We start from the raw sequence: 19,943 nt of genomic DNA, 5'->3' as shown, positions 1-19,943 counted from the left end.
TAGGAATATTGCAGTTTAACTTTACATGTATACTTATACTATACCCCTAGATATTCACAGATATGCATTTTTGTGTGTTTTGGCAACTTTTTACCCTCTACCTTTTGTATATATGTTTGCTTTTAATGGATTGAGTTGCATAACCTTATTGCACGTGATCGGTTTGTTGGGTTGAGACTTTGTGTAGGGGCATTTCCCTGGATACAAGTTATATCTATATTATACCTACAAAACCCCTTTTCTGACAAGTGATGAATAAGGATTCTTAATCCAAAACGCCTCAACTGGGCTGGAATGGATTTTAATTGGTATGAAATAAAGCTTATGGGGCAATATTTTTTCATGATATTGTATTACAAAGTGATGTCTATCTGCGTCTATCTTTTGCTTGTTATACAATTTGCAGCTTGCTAAGGGTTTTGATAGCATGTTGTGATGTTGTATTAAAGGGGCTCTATCATTGGGAAAAGACATTTTGAACTAATCGCATCCTTGCATCCACACCTACCTTCTATATGTAAATTGCCTCAGTGGTTTTTGAATGAGCCTGTTTTTATTCATATGCTAATTAGCCTCCAGCCAGCACAGGAAGTTCCCAGCAGCCTCTTCTCTGCTATTCTCTCCTATCTGTGTGTGCAAACAGGAAGCCGAGTCATCAGCAGCAGCCTGTGCTGTACAGACACATAGGAAAGAATAGCAGAGGGTGCACGATGAGACTTCTGGGGTGCACCAAGAGGCTAATTAGCATATGAATGAAAACGGGTTCATTCAAAAACCACTGAAGCAATTTACATACATAAGGTAGGAGTGGAATAGCCTTTCTAAAGCCTATGCAAGGATCTGCTAAGTTAAAAATGACTTTTCCGAATGATAGAGCCCCTTTAAAATGCTGTCATATAAAATCGTACTCCCTAACCAAATTCAAGCAAAGTTAAGAGTGGACACTTCGGTACGTATGAGAAAGAAACCGTTTCCATGTGCCGCCCTTTCTGTCTTTGTTCCATTAATGAGGATCAGGTTGAGGAGATCGCTGGATGTATGGTAATTTGTCTTATGTATCCCCATTTTTTTGGCCTATATGAAATTGTATGAAAAAAAGGGATAAGGTCATTGATGTTTTGAATAGTTTATTATGATTGTTATAGATTATGCTCATTGGATTTCTTGCAATCATTGGCCCCTCCCCCTCCATCTGCTGATATAATAACCATTTCTGGTCTGTGTTCACACACATGACTTTTCAATGCCTTCAGGATAGATCTCCACTTCACACAAGTTGAGAATCTCTTCACGACCAGAGATCACAATACTGACATAACGTCCCACCATCCCAGGACAGCACAATCGGGTGACCAGTCCAGGTTCTGCCTCAGTAATAGTGCCGCACCTGAGAACAGAGACAGACGTGAATGTTCTTACAGTTCTCACCAATGGAACAAGTTAGATCCCATCTGCAGTATTAGCTGGGAAATAGCACGTGGTGAAGTCTCAGATTGGATGGAGTTTCATTGCTTAGATGAGCCACAGATAGAGGGAAGCACAGTGGATTACTGGTTACTGTTGAGTAACCTGTGACTGAATTCCAGCTCACGTCCTAGTTATAGAGCAAAGTAAACCTTATATACTATGTGCTCTGTATGGAATGGAAGATAAGTAGACAATACTACTATAATAAGATCCTGTACAGCTCATATAAGCAGTTATTATAGAAAATATAGTTCTATATAGTATGCACATAATAATAATAAGATTAATAATACACCCCTAAGTCCTTAGTGTCCAGCTATACTGACTGCATATACATTGGTGCCCTGTACAAATCATATAGGAGACAGGTAACCCTATGGCAGCCATCCTGCTATTGCTCTAGCCAGTCTTAGCTCCGCCTGATCATTACGGGGATACGTAGTGGAGTTAGCTGTTTGTGTCGTTCACTTTCAGGTTGATTTTTTTTTTTTTGTCACTGAAAATATTTGTCTTTACCAAAAATCAAAAATACTGAGTGAAATGTTAAAAAGTGTTAAAAAAAAAACCCTCCAGCGTGTCACGTGTTTATAAACAGACTGTTCCCACCAGTGGCGTAACTAGGAATGGCGGGGCCCCGTGGCGAACTTTTGAAATGGGGCCCCCCCGACACCGAAGATCTCGACCGAGTCCCTCCTACGCATTCCTGCGCGCTCTATTATGTCCCATAGTGGCCCCTGCACACAGTATTATGTCCCTTAGTGGCCCCTGCACACAGTATTATGTTCCTTAGTGGCCCCTGCACACAGTATTATGCCCAATAGTGGCCCCCTGCACACAGTATTATATCCCTTAGTGGCCCCTACAGGACTAAATACTGTCACCCGCTGACCGCTATACCAGGACAAATTGTGGATAAAAAAAAATCTGGTCCTGTGCATTACAATTTAGTAACTCCATGTGCCTCATATTAATAGCAGTTAACCCCATCATCTCCCTCACATTAACCCCTGTGTGCCTCACCATAAGAGTTACTGATATGTGAGAGACATGGAGGTAATAATAAAGTATCTTCATTACTATTACCCCCAAATGTCTCACATATCAGTAACTCTTATGGTGAGGCACACAGGGGTTAATGTGAGGGAGATGATGGGGTTAACTGCTATTACTATGAGGCACATGGAGTTACTAAAACACAAGTAATCCCCCCAAATGCCTGATAGTAATAAGTAACCCCAATACGTACCTGTGTATCTTCAGTTTCATTTTCCTAGAGCAGCTTCTTCCTCTTCTCTTCTGTGCTGGACGGCAGGGATAAGCCCCGCCTCCTCCTCTCATTGGTGGGCAGAGGACAGCAGAGAAAGGGAGGGGGGAGAGAGGGGGAGCGTCCTGCAGCGCTGAGAGGAGCCCGAGCTGCAGCTCCTGTGTCTCAGCCGTTGCTGCAGCTTCGGGGCCCCCTGTTGGTGGAAAGTATTCCACCAACAGGGGGCCCCGATCATTATACTCGGGGGTCCGAAAAGACCTCCGAGAATAATGATAGCAGCGGTAGCAGCTGTCACCGGGCCCCTAATGTCCCGGGCCCTGTGGCAGCTGCTACCGCTGCTATGGTGGTAGTTACGCCACTGGTTCCCACCACCTTCCATCCATTCCCCACAACCATATCTGTTGCTGCCACTTTGACATTACTGAGGCTGGATTTACACCAGAGGGTTACCCTGTTCTATGTTAGTAAAGTCCAAGTGTCAATAAAGACGCTATGTGCACCACAGCAAAATTAGCTCCACCCACTTCTGCATTAACTCCACCCATTCTTGTCCAGTTTTCTTTGTGCCCCCACACATTATAACCCTCCTACAGTCACCTGTACATTATATGTCCCCATATTATAATGTTCCCTTCCAACTGCCCCACAGTATTAGGCCCCTCTCCTGGTGCCCCAGTTTAAACTGGTGGAAACTAGAGGGGACATGAAACTGGGGCAGCTGGAGGGGGACATTAAACAGTCGGAGTAGTTGGAGGGGGACAATAAATTAGTAGCAGATGAATGCTTCTGCTTCAACACTGACTTAAGTCATCTGCGTCCTCTCAGACTGGTGACTACAGGGCAGACGGTGCTGAAGCCTGAGAGGTAAATGAATGATTATGTAGATAATCTGTTTTCCCTTAGTCCCACCAGCGGCACAATACGGGGTATTTCTGCCCGTGTGCTGGTAGGACAGGTGGAATTTATAAACAGTCAAAATTTGCATATACATGGCTACAACCCTATAAGAGGTTACAGGGACCTCCCCCTCACGTGTAAATACAAGAGTAATAACAAAACATCATATTTTAACAATGACAACAGTAATATAAGGAGGGCAGCCTTGTGCCGCTGTTGGGACTAAGGGAAACAGATTATCTATTATTATGTTCTTCTTCTTCCTATTGTTTATTTATATAGCACCATTAATTCCATGGAGCTTTACATTTGGGGGTTACATACAATACACAGAATATACAGGTAGATATAATACTAACAATGACTGACTGGCACAGTGGGGTAGAGGGCCCTGCCCGCGAGGGCTTACAATCTATGAGGGAAGGGGGTAGAGACAGAAGGAGAGGGGGAGACTGTACAGATGGGGGTGCGGTGATAGTGTTATTGGGGGGTGTAGGCTTTCCTGAATAGGGGAGTCTTCAGGGCCTTCTTGAAGCCTGTGATTGTGGGGGTCAGTCTTATGTGTCGTGGTAAGGAGTTCCAGAGTATGGGGGATGCACGGGAGAAATCTTGGAGACGGTTGTGTGAGGAGTGGATGAGAGCAGAGCAGAGTAGGAGGTCATTGGAGGATCTGAGGTTACGTGTGGGCAGGTAGCGGGAGATTAGGTCAGAGATATATGGAGGGGACAGGCTGTGGATGGCTTTGTATGTTAGCGTTAGTAGCTTGAACTCAATTCGCTGGGCTATAGGTAGCCAGTGGAGGGACTGGCAGAGGGGAGCAGCCGATGAAGATCGGGGGGTGAGGTGGATTAAGCAAGCAGCGCAGTGTAAGGTGGACTGGAGGGGGGCGAGGGTGTTAGCTGGGAGTCCATGGAGAAGGGTGTTGCAGTAGTCTAGGCGGGAGATTATGAGGGCCTGGACGAGCATCTTGGTAGTTTCCTGGGTGAGGAAGGGGCGAATTCGGTGGATGTTCTTGAGCTGGAGGCGGCAGGAGGTGTTGAGGGCTTGAATATGTGGCTTGAAGGATAGTTCAGAGTCCAGGGTTACCCCAAGGCTTCGGGCCTGTGGGACAGGGGTAATTGTGGTTCCGTTAACTTTGATAGATGGGTCAGGTGGAGGGGCCATACGGGGTGGGGTGAAGATGATGAACTCTGTTTTCTCCATGTTGAGTTTGAGAAAGCGGGAGGAGAGGAAGGAGGCTACGGCCGCTAAACAATCTGGAACTCTGACCAGTAGAGAGGTAATGTCTGGTCCAGAGATGTATATTTGGGTGTCATCGGCATAACAGTGGTATTGAAAACCATGAGATTCTATGAGTTGGCCCAGGCCAAGGGTGTAGATGGAGAACAGGAGGGGTCATAGGACGGAGCCTTGGGGGAAACCTACGGAGAGAGCGTGTGGTAAGGATGTGGTGTGCGAGTGGGAGACGCTGACTGTGCGATCAGTGAGGTATGAGGAGATCCAGGAAAGGGCCAAGTCTGAGATACCAAGGGATGAGAGTATTTCTAACAGGAGGGAGTGGTCAACTGTGTCAAATGCAGAGGAGAGGTAAAGGAGGAGGACAGTAATGGCGCTTGGCTTTGGCAGTTAGAAGGTCATTCGTGACTTTTGTTAGGGCAGTTTCAGTGTAGTGACGGGGTCTGAAGCCTGACTGAAGTCTATCAAAGAGCAGGTTGGAAGAGAGATAGGTGGAGAGTTCTGAGTGGACGAGTTGCTCAAGCAGTTTTGAGGAATAAGGGAGCAGTGAGATGGGGCGATAGTTGGATGGGGAGGACAGGTCGAGGGACGGCTTCTTAAGTATAGGTGTGACTGTGGCGTGTTTGAAGGCAGAGGGGAAGGATCCATTGGCTAGAGATAGGTTGAAGAGGTGGGTTAGGGCTGGAGTAATGACTTCAGTGAGTTTGGGGATAAGATGTGATTGGATCAAGCGTTCATTCCCTGTCATCCCACCAGTGGTACAATATGGGGAGATAGCAAGCAATCCCCCTAGGGAGGGACTCTCACTCCGCTGAGGCTAACACAATTCACCTAAAGGCAGTGGCTTCTGTGGCACGAGTGCACACTCTGTAGCACTTGATGAAAGTAGACTCCGATGACCAGGAGGCTGTGGCACAGATCTGGTCCAGCGGCAAAGTCTTCTTCTCTGCCCAGGAGGTAAAGACCGATCTTGTACAGTGTGCTGTGAGGAAAGCAGGAGTAGGTAAGCCCTGCGTTGAGAAGGCAATTTTGATGGTTTCCTTTACCCACCAGGATATGGAAGGATTGAGGCTTTAAGGCCCTTGTGTTGACCAGTAAAATTGATGAGAAAATTCTCTGATCTTCTAAATCCACCTGTACGTCTCAGATAAATTTTAAGACATCTAACCAGGTCCAACATGTGCAACCTGAGTTCCTCCAGAGAGGATAGTGCCTCATGGATAGTGAAGGCACCTAAGGCCGGAATCCTGGTGGGAAACGGAGCTGAACTCTATCCTCGAAGAACATGATATATGGATCTTCAGAAGAGAGTGCCTGTAATTCCCCTACCCTCTTGGCAGATATAATTGCCAGAAGGAATGCTGTTTTATAGGTTAGGAATTTCGATTCTGTTTCCTCCAGAGGCTCAAACGATGAGTTAAAGAGTGCCATTAGGACCGTACTGAGGTCCCACTGGTGGACATGAGCAGCAACTGCTGGTCTCAACCTAGTTACCCCTTTCATAAAGGTACTCACTAAAGGTTCTTGAGACAGACGCCTCCCCAGATAGTCAGACAAAGCGGCTACATGGACCTTGTGGGTAGAAGAAGAGAACCCTTTGTCGAGCCCATCCTGAAGAAAATCCAGGATTGCTACTATTGGGGGATTGGAGGAGTCCACATCATGTTCCCAGCACCAGGAATTGAAGAAGTTACCGATTCTGCGGTAATTCTTATAGGTAGATTCCGCACGGGAACAAGCAAGAGTCTTCAGGACGGCACTTGACAGTCCTCTATTCCTCAATAGGGACTGGTCAACCTCCAGGCTGTAAGGTTGAATTTTCTCAGATCCTGGCAGCTCAGCTCTACTTGGGTTACTAGGTCTGGAAGGGGGGGTGGGAGCTTCCAATAAACACCTTGACTCATCCTCATGAGTTCAGCGAACAAAGTCTTTCTTGGCCAGAATGGGATTATGGCAATTCCCGAGACTTGGTCCTGTCTTATCTTCATCAATACCCTGTGTATGATGGGAATTGGAGGGAATATGTAAACCACCCTGAACCTCCATGGGATGGACATGGCATTCACTCCCAAGGGGTTGTCCTCCTGGTACAGTGAGCAGAAGGTTTCCACCTTGGCGTTGAGTCGGGTTGCCATAAGATCGACCTTCAGGAGACCCAATTTTTGGACGATTTGTTGAAATACGTCTGGATGGAAAGACCATTCTCCTGATGCAGTAATACCCCAACTCAACTGATAAGCTACTATGTTCAGGGAGCCCTTGATGTGAACAGCGGATAAGTGGGACAGGTCCTGTTCTGCCCACGTAAAAATCAGGTTCGCCTCTCTCAGTAGGACTGAAGAACTCGTACCTCCTTGTTTGTTGATTTAGATTACCACGGTCAAGTTGTCTGCCCGGACTTTGACCGCTTTCGTTCTGAGGAGAGGGGAGAAGTGACACAATGCAAGGTACACTGCCCTGAGCTCCTTCAGGTTGGACTTTCCCTCCTCCGGTCTTTTCCAACGTCCTTGGACGGTCGTCTTCTAGATGGGCTCCTCATCCCCAATGGGATGCACCTGTTGTCAACAGGGTCCACACTGGCGGGACCGAGGACCGAGTCTTTCAGGTGTATCCACCATCTGAGGGAAATATGGGTACTGGGAGAAAGGCAGATTCTCTTGTGCAGTCCCCGTGGAGACCTATTCCTCTCATGGCAATGCGGATGGTAACTTGCCAGGTCCTGAAGAAATAATGGGCGGCAGCCTCTAGACGTAATTTCCTTGGGCTGGTGAGAGAGATCTGCATCTTTTGTGAATCTAAGACAAACCTCAGGAATGTTCTCTGGGTAGATGGCACTATTTCTGATTTCTCCCAATTGATGAGCCATCCTAACCTCTGTAGGAAGGAAATGGCTATCTGAAGATGACATTGGAGACCCGGGATAGACTGAGCTTTTATGAGCCAGTTGTCTAGATAGGGAACAATAAACAGGCCGCATAATCAGAGGGCGTACCACCTTGGTAAAGGCATATGGGGCAGAGGAGATGCTGAATGGAAGTGCGGCAAACTGAAAAAGCTCTCTGTGGCCAGACATCTGGATAGCAATCCTGAGATATTTCCTGTGTGGATGATAGATAGGGACATGGAGGTGGGCGTCCGTTAGATCCAGGGTTATCATAACTTCATTCTGCTGGAGGAAGCGATTGCGGGGAGGTTGGATGAACTGTATGGGATAACCATACTCTACAGCCCGCAAGACCCAAGGATTTTCTATCAGATGGTGCCACACGGTGGTGAAGTGGGAAAGACGACCTCCCACAGGGCTTCGGCCGCAGAGAGCGGCATACCTTCAAAAGTTAGGTCTCCTCTTTGCCTCTTTGCTCTTCACTGAAGAGCCCACACCCTGCTCTTCTGAAGCGATACCTACATCTTTGAGGCTGTGAGCAGCCTGGGAGGAGGAACCTCTACCCCTAGCAAAGGGAACTCTTCTACCTCGGGAAGACTGTGGCAGGGATCTAGTCTACCTCCTGCCAACCCTTCCATTACGTCATCCAGCCCACAACCAAAACCCTTCCCGGATTCACAGGGAAGGTGCACAAGGCATACTTGGAGGCGGTATCGGCCCTACATGGCTTAAGCCAAAGGGGTCTCCTGGCAGCGGTCAATTGGGCCCTGACCTAATAGGTAAGCCTTAACTGCTGCCTCGATGCTTCTTCCATGAAGTCAGCCGCCATCTGAATGGACTCCACCAATATGTCCTCTCGGGAAACTCCCATGTCAATGTCTCGCTCTAATTGGACTAGATGGAATAGTAAATCATACAAGACTTCAGCCGAGCAATGGTGACCGACACCTTAGTAGACGTGGCTGAGTAGACCTTCTTCAAGGTGGAATCCACTCTACAGTCTAAGGGATCCGGCAAGTTAGAACCGTCTTCCCTACCGTTTTGCGTGACAATTTTATCATAGCAAGATCCACTTTCGGGGGAGGTCCCCACTGATCCAGTTGGGATGGTACAATTGGAAACTCTAGTGGCCAATTGGGCCCTTTCGGGCTCATGCTCCATGACTGCAGTCAGAGCAGCGTCCGCTTGGAAGGCCCTTTGCCCCCAGAGGTGGACGCAGAGGCTTCCCCTTCAACATCCTGGTCCCCTCTTGACCGGATGGACTTCAGCAGACTAGGTGAACTTTCCCAGTGGAAAATAGGTCTGCTGGAAACAATAGACTCCTCGTCATCCAGAACCAAACCATGGAGTCCTCCTCTACATGAAGCCTTTCCGTGGAAGGTAAGGAAAGTGAGCATCTACCTGTACGCTGTTTTTTAGTGAGCTGAGCCATGGAGCTATGGATATCCTCTAAAGAATCCTCGTAGATAAGAGAGAGAGGATGCTTACCAGAAGTGAGGAAGATACTTCCACTTTTATTCCAGATCCGTACTCACCAAACCACCTCCTTCTGGAGGGTCTTTAATCTGCGCCTGCAAGATGCCTCTGCTTATGATGCTCCACAGGAGCAGAGGTAGCAGGTACTCAAGGCAGAGAGCCACCCCTAGGAGGCCAGTAGCCGAGTCAGGCAGATGCCACAGATGGCTGCCCAAGTAGCCAACAATCAAATAAGCGCAGGTAGTCAAGCAGACACAGTAGGTGTCAGTAGGCAAGTGGCAGGCAGAGGCAGTAGATGGCAGCAGGCAGATCCAATCTTCGGGTAGAGTACAAACGGTATTGAACTCTAGAGCCGATGCACTCAACATAAAAGTCTGTTTAAAAAAAAAAAAGGGGACTTGCTCATTCACAAGAATAGACTTGGTGAACCTTAGCTTACCTCACCTGAGCTGTGGGAGTTGCGGGAAAACACTGACTGCCATCTGACAGGTTGCTGTTCACATTAGCTGCGCTTTAAGGCAGACAGGTGTGCACAGGTCATAGGAAATGCACAGGCCATAGCAATAGATATTAGTGCTTTTACACTCTGCACTGACCTAATTAAGTTTTTAAGTTTTTAAGAAAACTACTTCAAATGGATAAGTGCCCCCCATTTCTGTTTCCAATAGATATTAGTGCTTTTAGATTCTGCACTAAACATAAAGGGAAAGCTAAAGTTCCCACACAACTTCCACAGCTGACTGTTACACAATCAGGTGGGCACAAGCCATAGCAATAAATATTCGTGCTTTTAGTTTCTGCACTAAACATAAAGGGAAAGCTGGAGAGGACTCGGCCTACCTTACTGCCGGGCAGTGAATGAGCTGTAACACAGCTGAAACAATCACAAACACCCTGCAAAGCAGGTAAGACAAAAACGAAATCTTTCTCTCAGAAAGAAAAAAAAAAGGGAAAGAGGAAGAAGGATTTACAAACACCTTCCAACCCCTATAGGAGGCCACCACCTGTCCAGTCACACAGGACAGAAAAAAAAAACACGCGAGGGGGAGGTCCCTGTACCCTCGTATAGGGTTGTAGCCATGCATATGCTAATTTAGGCTGATTAAAAATTCCGCCTGTCCTAACAGCACACAGGGGCAGAAATACCCCATACTGTGCCGCTGGTGGGACGACAGGGAATGACTACTGTACCCAGAAATATGGATTTACTTACAAAGAACATAAATGCTGTGTAACATTACAGGAAACCTTTCAGCAGATTATTTACCTGTAACGAATGATTGACAGATCTTTTCCTAGTTGCATATATGAAGAAACCTGTCAATGAAGCTAAGCTGGGGGAGGGGAGAGAAGGAACTCTTTGGCTGTATTTAGAATGTATTTCCCCGAACCACTGTAACATTTGGAAGTTACAAATACTTGGCATACACTGGATACTCAGGTCATATACAGTCCTATGAAAAAGTTTGGGCACCCCTATTAATCTTAATCATTTTTAGTTCTAAATATTTTGGTATTTGCAACAGCCATTTCAGTTTGATATATCTAATAACTGATGGACACAGTAATATTTCAGGATTGAAATGAGGTTTATTGTACTAACAGAAAATGTGCAATATGCATTAAACCAAAATTTGACCGATGCAAAAGTATGGGCACCTCAACAGAAAAGTGACATTAATATTTAGTAGATCCTCCTTTTGCAAAGATAACAGCCTCTAGTTGCTTCCTGTAGCTTTTAATCAGTTCCTGGATCCTGGATAAAGGTATTTTGGACAAACAATTCAAGTTCAGTTAAGTTAGATGGTCGCCGAGCATGGACAGCCCGCTTCAAATCATCCCACAGATGTTCAATGATATTCAGGTCTGGGGACTGGGATGGCCATTCCAGAACATTGTAATTGTTCCTCTGCATGAATGCCTGAGGATTTGGAGCGGTGTTTTGGATCATTGTCTTGCTGAAATATCCATCCCCGGTGTAACTTCAACTTCGTCACTGATTCTTGAACATTATTCTCAAGAATCTGCTGATACTGAGTGGAATCCATGCGACCCTCAACTTTAACAAGATTCCCGATGCCGGCATTGGCCACACAGCCCCAAAGCATGATGGAACCTCCACCAAATTTTACAGTGGGTAGCATGTGTTTTTCTTGGAATGCTGTTTCTTTTTGGACGCCATGCATAACGCCTTTTTTTATAACCAAACAACTCAATTTTTGTTTCCAAAATGAAGCTGCCTTGTCCAAATGTGCTTTTTCATACCTCAGGCAACTCTATTTGTGGCGTACGTGCAGAAACGGCTTCTTTCTCATCACTCTCCCATACAGCTTCTATTTGTGCAAAGTGCGCTGTATAGTTGACCGATGCACAGTGACACCATCTGCAGCAAAATGATGCTGCAGCTCTTTGGAGGTGTCTGTGGATTGTCCTTGACTGTTCTCACCATTCTTCTTCTCTGCCTTTCTGATATTTTTCTTGGCCTGCCACTTCTGGGCTTAACAAGAACTGTCCCTGTGGTCTTTCATTTCCTTACTATGTTCCTCACAGTGGAAACTGACAGGTTAAATCTCTGAGACAACGTTTTGTATCCTTCCCCTGAACAACTATGTTGAACAATCTTTGTTTTCAGATCATTTGAGAGTTGTTTTGAGTAGCCCATGATGCCACTCTTCAGAGGAGATTCAAATAGGAGATCAACTTGCAATTGGCCACCTTAAATACCTTTTCTTATGATTGGATACATCTGGCTATGAAGTTCAAAGCTCACTGAGGTTACAAAACCAATTTTGTGCTTCAGTAAGTCAGTAAAAAGTAGTTAGGGGAATTCAAATTAATAAAATGATAAGGGTGCCCATACTTTTGCACCGGTCAAATTTTGGTTTAATGCATATTGCACATTTTCTGTTAGTACAATAAACCTCATTTCAATCCTGAAATATTACTGTGTCCATCAGTTATTAGATATATCAAACTGAAATGGCTGTTGCAAACACCAAAATATTTAGAACAAAAAATGATTAAGATTAATAGGGGTGCCCAAACTTTTTCATAGGACTGTATGCACTGACAGTAGAGGGAACACGTCTGCTATAATGTTAGACCTTGCTTTACTCACACTGGATTTTCGTTCCTAGTAGCATTTCCAATGCGAACTTCAGCCCCCTTCAGACGATCCCAACAGCAGTCCTTCCTGTTAACCACCACCACAGCGCCAATCTTTTGTGGTTCATGAAGATCCACTCTCCACCAGGGAGAAAATTCACTTTTTGTTAAAATACAGGATTTCTTGCGGTAAACTCCTTCTCGATTACCGTCAATGGCATTTTGAGCAGCCCCATTGAAGTGATAGACGGAGATCTGACTGGGCTTACCATCTCTAGCTATATTCTTTCCTACAAAAGAAAAGAATAAAGTTTAACTCTAACACAAAACCATGATGAGACCCGAATAAATGCAAAGACCCTCACCTTTGGGGCAATATTGTTTTCTGCAACACAGTTGAAGAGGATTCTTATTTCTCTTTACCATCTTGTGTTTAAGTTTTATATATGAAAGATTTATGACAAGTTCCTGTCCTAACCCTAAAACATGAAAGTAACTTTAGACAACTAAACTGGGATTATCTGCATTCTGGTCAATGCTTTCCATTATATGAAAGCCCGCAGTGGCTCCAAAAACAAGGTTACACCTCTTTTATATTTTCCAGTTTTCAAATGTAGCTTCTAGTTCTGGCTCACAAATACAATAACTTACATTAGGGTGAACATGGCCTAACCCTAATTTTATGGGGATTCAATTTGTTGGGGAATACATGAGGCAATCCTTTTGAAGGTATTCGATCAGTTTCTTGGCAGTTCCGTCAGCTGTTTTTGTGGTGATCTCCTGTAAGGAGAGGAGGAGAATGGCTGACAGAGCAGAAGAAATCGGCTCTGGAATGGATGACAATGCTGTGCTCAGAGCATAGACGGAACGCTCCCTGTGCTTTCTGAACATAATGAAGAATACTGAAAATTTCAAAAACAGCGGCGCAGATCTTCAAGATAAAGGTAAGAGATGAATAGCCTTTATAAAGACTAACCCTATGTGCTTTTAGCATAAAACATGTTTTTTTTTTTAATGATAGAATCCCTTTAAAGGTTGAGATCCTAAAATAGTATATTGATGGACCCCGGTCTATATTCAACCTTATCATATATGGTACTATGTACACCCACCTTAATACATTATTTTTTAATGTTATATCAGGAAGATTCTGACACACAGAAGGGGAACATTTATCAAATATTTCCCTCCATATCCAGGAGTAAGGAGATGGAGAATAAATTGTAACCTCATATCTTAGGTAAATGGCTTTTCTTCTGACCTCATGGATGATATTATTCTGGCTGCAATGAACAGAGACCTGGGGCTGACTAGTGACTGCAGCAATGACATTGTCACACCCATAGCTCTGTGGTTAGTGCCATATAACTCATGTTAGACCTGCCTCTCCGCTATATATCATTGATATATTCAATAGTCTATTTCAATATCAAGATAGATAGATAGATAGATAGATAGATAGATAGATAGATAGATAGATGATAGATAGATAGATAGATAAGATAAGATAAGATAAGATAGATAATATATAGATAGATGGTAGATAAGATAGATGATATATAGATAGATGATAGATAAGAGTTAGGAGATAGATAGATAGATAGATAGATAGATAGATAGATAGATAGATAGGAGATAGATAGATATATAGATAGATAGATAAGATAGATGATATATAGATAGATGATAGATAAGATAGATAGGAGAGATAGATAGATAGATAGATAGATAGATAGATAGATAGATAGATAGATAGATGATATATAGATAGATGATAGATAAGATAGATAGGAGAGAGAGATAGATAGATGATAGATAGATAGATAGATAGATAGATAGTGACTGTCCAGATTGTTTTTATAGTAGATGACTCTATCACAACTGTTTCCCATATCCGATGCTTCAGTTCCATTACTTCCAGTTTTCAGTTCCATATAACTCATGTTAGACCTGCCTCTCCTCTATATATGATTGATATATTCAATAGTCTATTTCAATATCAAGATAGATAGATAGATAGATAGATAGATAGATAGATAAGATAGATAGATAAGATAGATAGGAGATAGATAGATAGATAGATAGATAGATAGATAGATAAGATAGATAATATATAGATAGATGATAGATAAGAGATAGGAGATAGATAGATAGATAGATAGATAGATAGATAGATAGATAGATAGATAGGAGATAGATAGATGGGAGATAGATAGATAGGAGATAGATAGATAGATAGATAGATAGATAGATAGATAGATAAGATAGATAATATATAGATAGATGATAGATAAGAGATAGGAGATAGATAGATAGATAGATAGATAGATAGATAGATAGATAGATAGGAGATAGATAGATGGGAGATAGATAGATAGGAGATAGATAGATAGATAGATAGATAGATAGATAGATAGATAGATAGATAGGAGATGGATACATAGATGATAGATAGGAGATAGATAGATAGATAGATAGATAGATAGATAGATAGATAGATAGATAGATAGGAGATAGATAAGATAGATAGATAGATAGATAGATAGATAGATAGATAGATAGGAGATAGATAGATAGGAGATAGATAGATAGATAGATAGATAGGAGATAGATAAGATAGATAGATAGATAGATAGATAGATAGATAGATAGATAGATAGATAGGAGATAGATAGATAGGAGATAGATAGATAGATAGATAGATAGGAGATAGATAGATAGATAGATAGATAGATAGATAGATAGATAGATAGATAGGAGATAGATAGATAGATAGGAGATAGATAGATAAGATAGATAGGAGATAGATAGATAGATAGATAGATAGATAGATAGATAGGAGATAGATAGAAGATAGATAGATAGATAGATAGATAGGAGATAGATAGATAGATAGATAGATAGATAGATAGATAGATAGGAGATAGATAGATAGGAGATAGATAGATAGATAGATAGATAGATAGAAGATAGATAGATAGATAGAAGATAGATAGATAGATAGATAGATAGATAGATAGATAGATAGGAGATAGATAGATAAGATAGATAGGAGATAGATAGATAGATAGGAGATAGATAGAAGATAGATAGATAGATAGATAGATAGATAGGAGATAGATAGATAGATAGATAGATAGAAGATAGATAGATAGATAGATAGATAGATAGATAGGAGATAGATAGAGAGATAGATAGATAGGAGATAGATAGATAGATAGATAGATAGATAGATAGATAGATAGATAGGAGATGGATAGATAGATAGGAGAGATAGATAGATAGATAGATAGATAGATAGATAGATAGATAGATAGATAGATAGAAGATAGATAGATAAATAGATAGATAGATAGATAGGAGATGGATACATAGATGATAGATAGGAGATAGATAGATAGATAGGAGATAGATAGATAGGAGATAGATAGATAGGAGATAGATAGATAGATAGATAGATAGATAGATAGATAGGAGATAGATAGATAGATAGATAGATAGGAGATAGATAGATAAGATAGATAGGAGATAGATAGATAGATAGATAGATAGATAGATAGATAGGAGATAGATAGAAGATAGATAGATAGATAGATAGATAGATAGATAGATAGATAGGAGATAGATAGATAGATAGATAGATAGATAGATAGATAGATAGATAGGAGATAGATAGATAGGAGATAGATAGATAGATAGATAGATAGATAGATAGAAGATAGATAGATAGATAGATAGAAGATAGATAGATAGATAGGAGATAGATAGATAAGATAGATAGGAGATAGATAGATAGATAGATAGATAGATAGATAGGAGATAGATAGATAGATAGATAGATAGGAGATAGATAGATAGATAGATAGATAGATAGATAGATAGATAGATAGATAGATAGAAGATAGATAGGAGATAGATAGAGAGATAGATAGATAGGAGATAGATAGATAGATAGATAGATAGATAGATAGATAGATAGATAGATAGATAGGAGATAGATAGATGGGAGATAGATAGATAGGAGATAGATAGATAGATAGATAGATAGATAGATAGATAGATAGGAGATGGATACATAGATGATAGATAGGAGATAGATAGATAGATAGATAGATAGATAGGAGATAGATAAGATAGATAGATAGATAGATAGATAGATAGATAGATAGGAGATAGATAGATAGATAGATAGATAGATAGATAGATAGATAGATAGGAGATAGATAAGATAGATAGATAGATAGATAGATAGATAGATAGATAGATAGATAGATAGATAGATAGGAGATAGATAGATAGGAGATAGATAGATAGGAGATAGATAGATAGATAGATAGATAGATAGATAGATAGATAGATAGATAGGAGATAGATAGATAGATAGGAGATAGATAGATAAGATAGATAGGAGATAGATAGATAGATAGATAGATAGATAGATAGATAGATAGGAGATAGATAGAAGATAGATAGATAGATAGATAGATAGGAGATAGATAGATAGATAGATAGATAGATAGAAGATAGATAGATAGATAGATAGATAGATAGATAGATAGATAGAAGATAGATAGATAGATAGATAGATAGGAGATAGATAGATAAGATAGATAGGAGATAGATAGATAGATAGATAGGAGATAGATAGAAGATAGATAGATAGATAGATAGATAGATAGATAGGAGATAGATAGATAGATAGAAGATAGATAGATAGATAGATAGGAGATAGATAGAGAGATAGATAGATAGGAGATAGATAGATAGATAGATAGATAGATAGATAGATAGATAGGAGATGGATAGATAGATAGGATAGATAGGAGAGATAGATAGATAGATAGATAGATAGATAGATAGATAGATAGATAGATAGAAGATAGATAGATAAATAGATAGATAGATAGGAGATGGATACATAGATGATAGATAGGAGATAGATAGATAGATAGATAGATAGATAGATAGATAGATAGATAGATAGGAGATAGATAGATAGGAGATAGATAGATAGGAGTTAGATAGATAGATAGATAGATAGATAGATAGATAGGAGATAGATAGATAGATAGATAGGAGATAGATAGATAAGATAGATAGGAGATAGATAGATAGATAGATAGATAGATAGGAGATAGATAGAAGATAGATAGATAGATAGATAGGAGATAGATAGATAGATAGATAGATAGATAGATAGATAGATAGATAGGAGATAGATAGATAGGAGATAGATAGATAGATAGATAGATAGATAGATAGATAGAAGATAGATAGATAGATAGATAGATAGATAGATAGATAGAAGATAGATAGATAGATAGATAGGAGATAGATAGATAAGATAGATAGGAGATAGATAGATAGATAGATAGATAGATAGATAGATAGGAGATAGATAGAAGATAGATAGATAGATAGATAGATAGATAGATAGGAGATAGATAGATAGATAGATAGAAGATAGATAGATAGATAGGAGATAGATAGAGAGATAGATAGATAGGAGATAGATAGATAGATAGATAGATAGATAGATAGATAGATAGATAGATAGGAGATGGATAGATAGATAGGATAGATAGGAGAGATAGATAGATAGATAGATAGATAGATAGATAGATAGATAGATAGAAGATAGATAGATAGATAGATAGATAGATAGATAGATAAATAGATAGATAGATAGGAGATGGATACATAGATGATAGATAGGAGATAGATAGATAGATAGATAGATAGATAGATAGATAGATGATAGATAGATAGATAGATAGATAGATAGATAGATAGATAGATAGATAGATAGGAGATGGATACATAGATGATAGATAGGAGATAGATAGATAGATAGATAGATAGATAGATAGATAGATAGATAGGAGATGGATACATAGATGATAGATAGGAGATAGATAGATAGATAGATAGATAGATAGATAGATAGATAGATAGATAGGAGATGGATACATAGATGATAGATAGATAGATAGATAGATAGATAGATAGATAGATAGATAGTGACTGTCCAGATTGTTTTTATAGTAGATGACTCTATCACAACTGTTTCCCATATCCGATGCTTCAGTTCCATTACTTCCAGTTTTGCCCCAAGACAGAATGACATTATATATTGATTATTCTTGCATTCTATCATTTTCCCAGGACAGACACCAAACTAACTCCAAATAAATTTAGTTTGAGAGTTTCTAGATCTGTTTCTTCATAGTATTGACAGGGAGGAACACATTACCTTTCTCCACACAATACGAGTCCACCAACGAAATGCCAAGTGCCCCCACAAAGAGCAGAGAGGCAAGGAAGTGTCTCATGATGTCTGCGTACCTGAAGAGAAGATACAAAGCCAAACATAGAGAGACTAGTAAGGTTATACGGTTGGATAAAGATTTGTAGTTTTAGGATTTATAAGGGTTGTATAATTAGAGCTTATTGAGGTTCGTAGAGTTATAATTGTAGAGCTATCGGGTTAGTATGGTTAGGTCTTTCAAGGTAAAGATTAAGAGAACCAATTCTACTTCAAGAAGAACCCACCTGAGTGTTGTCAGGAATCAGCTATGGGACTTCTGTGTCACTTCCCAATATTTATACCTAGGAGGACCGCACCTATAAAGACTTCAGTGTTTACTGTGCAGGTTTCTCACAGAGGTCACCTGCTGAGGAGACGCCAATATCAGCCCAATATTGGACACCTGACTGCTCCCCACTAATAAATACCTGCTAAATGCCACATTAGACCTATTGTTCAGCCACACAAATGAAGTGACATGTGTGATAAATTCTTTCTGTAGCACTGCCAAGTGAAATTGATCTTCATCCAGGATCCTCTGTTGTTTCCATTCTCACGCTTACAGCAACTTCTCATCTGTTACTGCTTATCTGCAAAATCATAATATCACATACTGATATGGCTTCCATGACTGGTGACAGTGAGCTGATTCAATATCTGCTAAAGAGATGTCTTCATAGAGATTCTTAGACTAGTGTATGATTGGTATTTTAGTCATGTTCATGCGCCCAAGACTCTGTAGCCCAATTATTATAGGAGTTCTTAAAGTCAGTCACAGGAACCCCAGAAATCCCAAATTATATAATGTTGCAGGACTGTTATAAGAAGAGCATCTGATATCAGTCACATACAGGAACTCCAGACTCTGCAACCCAGATATTATAACTAGACATGGACGATCATCTGAAATCTTGTTTCATTTTGGGTTCAGCTAGTTTGTTTCCACAATTAGTTTTGATCCTTTCAAATCTGTTACGAATTAAAGATTAAATTGGTTTAAAATAGTATATGACACTGTCAGGACTCCTAGGACTATATATATCTATAATACATAGTGTCATTTGGCAATCCAGCGTGCAATCCAAGTATGTGTATATCACATGAACTTATAACTTCAGCCTCACTCCTGTATCCTGTTTAACTGTATCCCTGCCTGCTATTATCATTCATTCATTCTGCTGGTATGTGTATCTCACTCTGTAGCCATTATATCAGTTGTGATACCCGTCTGTAATCCCTGCTGTGTACTCATTTCCTTTACTTTGATTCTGGCCTGATTGCGTCTGCTTATATGCACACCCCATTCA

At 40.9% G+C, this 19,943-nt stretch overlaps 1 protein-coding gene across 1 annotated transcript; it reads right to left on the bottom strand.

Moving 5' to 3' along the window:
• Positions 1-1,190: 1,190 nt before the first annotated feature.
• Positions 1,191-18,887, bottom strand: LOC142186768 (fucolectin-like). The gene is made up of 4 exons (XM_075261358.1): positions 18,882-18,887; positions 18,583-18,674; positions 12,343-12,619; positions 1,191-1,387 (listed from the first exon to the last, which is right to left on the bottom strand). Exons 2-4 carry the CDS (start codon positions 18,659-18,661, stop codon positions 1,225-1,227), a joined length of 519 nt encoding a protein of 172 aa, XP_075117459.1. The 5' UTR covers positions 18,662-18,674; positions 18,882-18,887; the 3' UTR covers positions 1,191-1,224.
• Positions 18,888-19,943: the final 1,056 nt, after the last annotated feature.

Source organism: Leptodactylus fuscus, unplaced genomic scaffold (genome assembly GCF_031893055.1).
Source record: "Leptodactylus fuscus isolate aLepFus1 unplaced genomic scaffold, aLepFus1.hap2 HAP2_SCAFFOLD_116, whole genome shotgun sequence".
Lineage (NCBI taxonomy): Eukaryota > Metazoa > Chordata > Amphibia > Anura > Leptodactylidae > Leptodactylus > Leptodactylus fuscus.
This window is presented reverse-complemented; position numbering and strand designations above follow the sequence as displayed.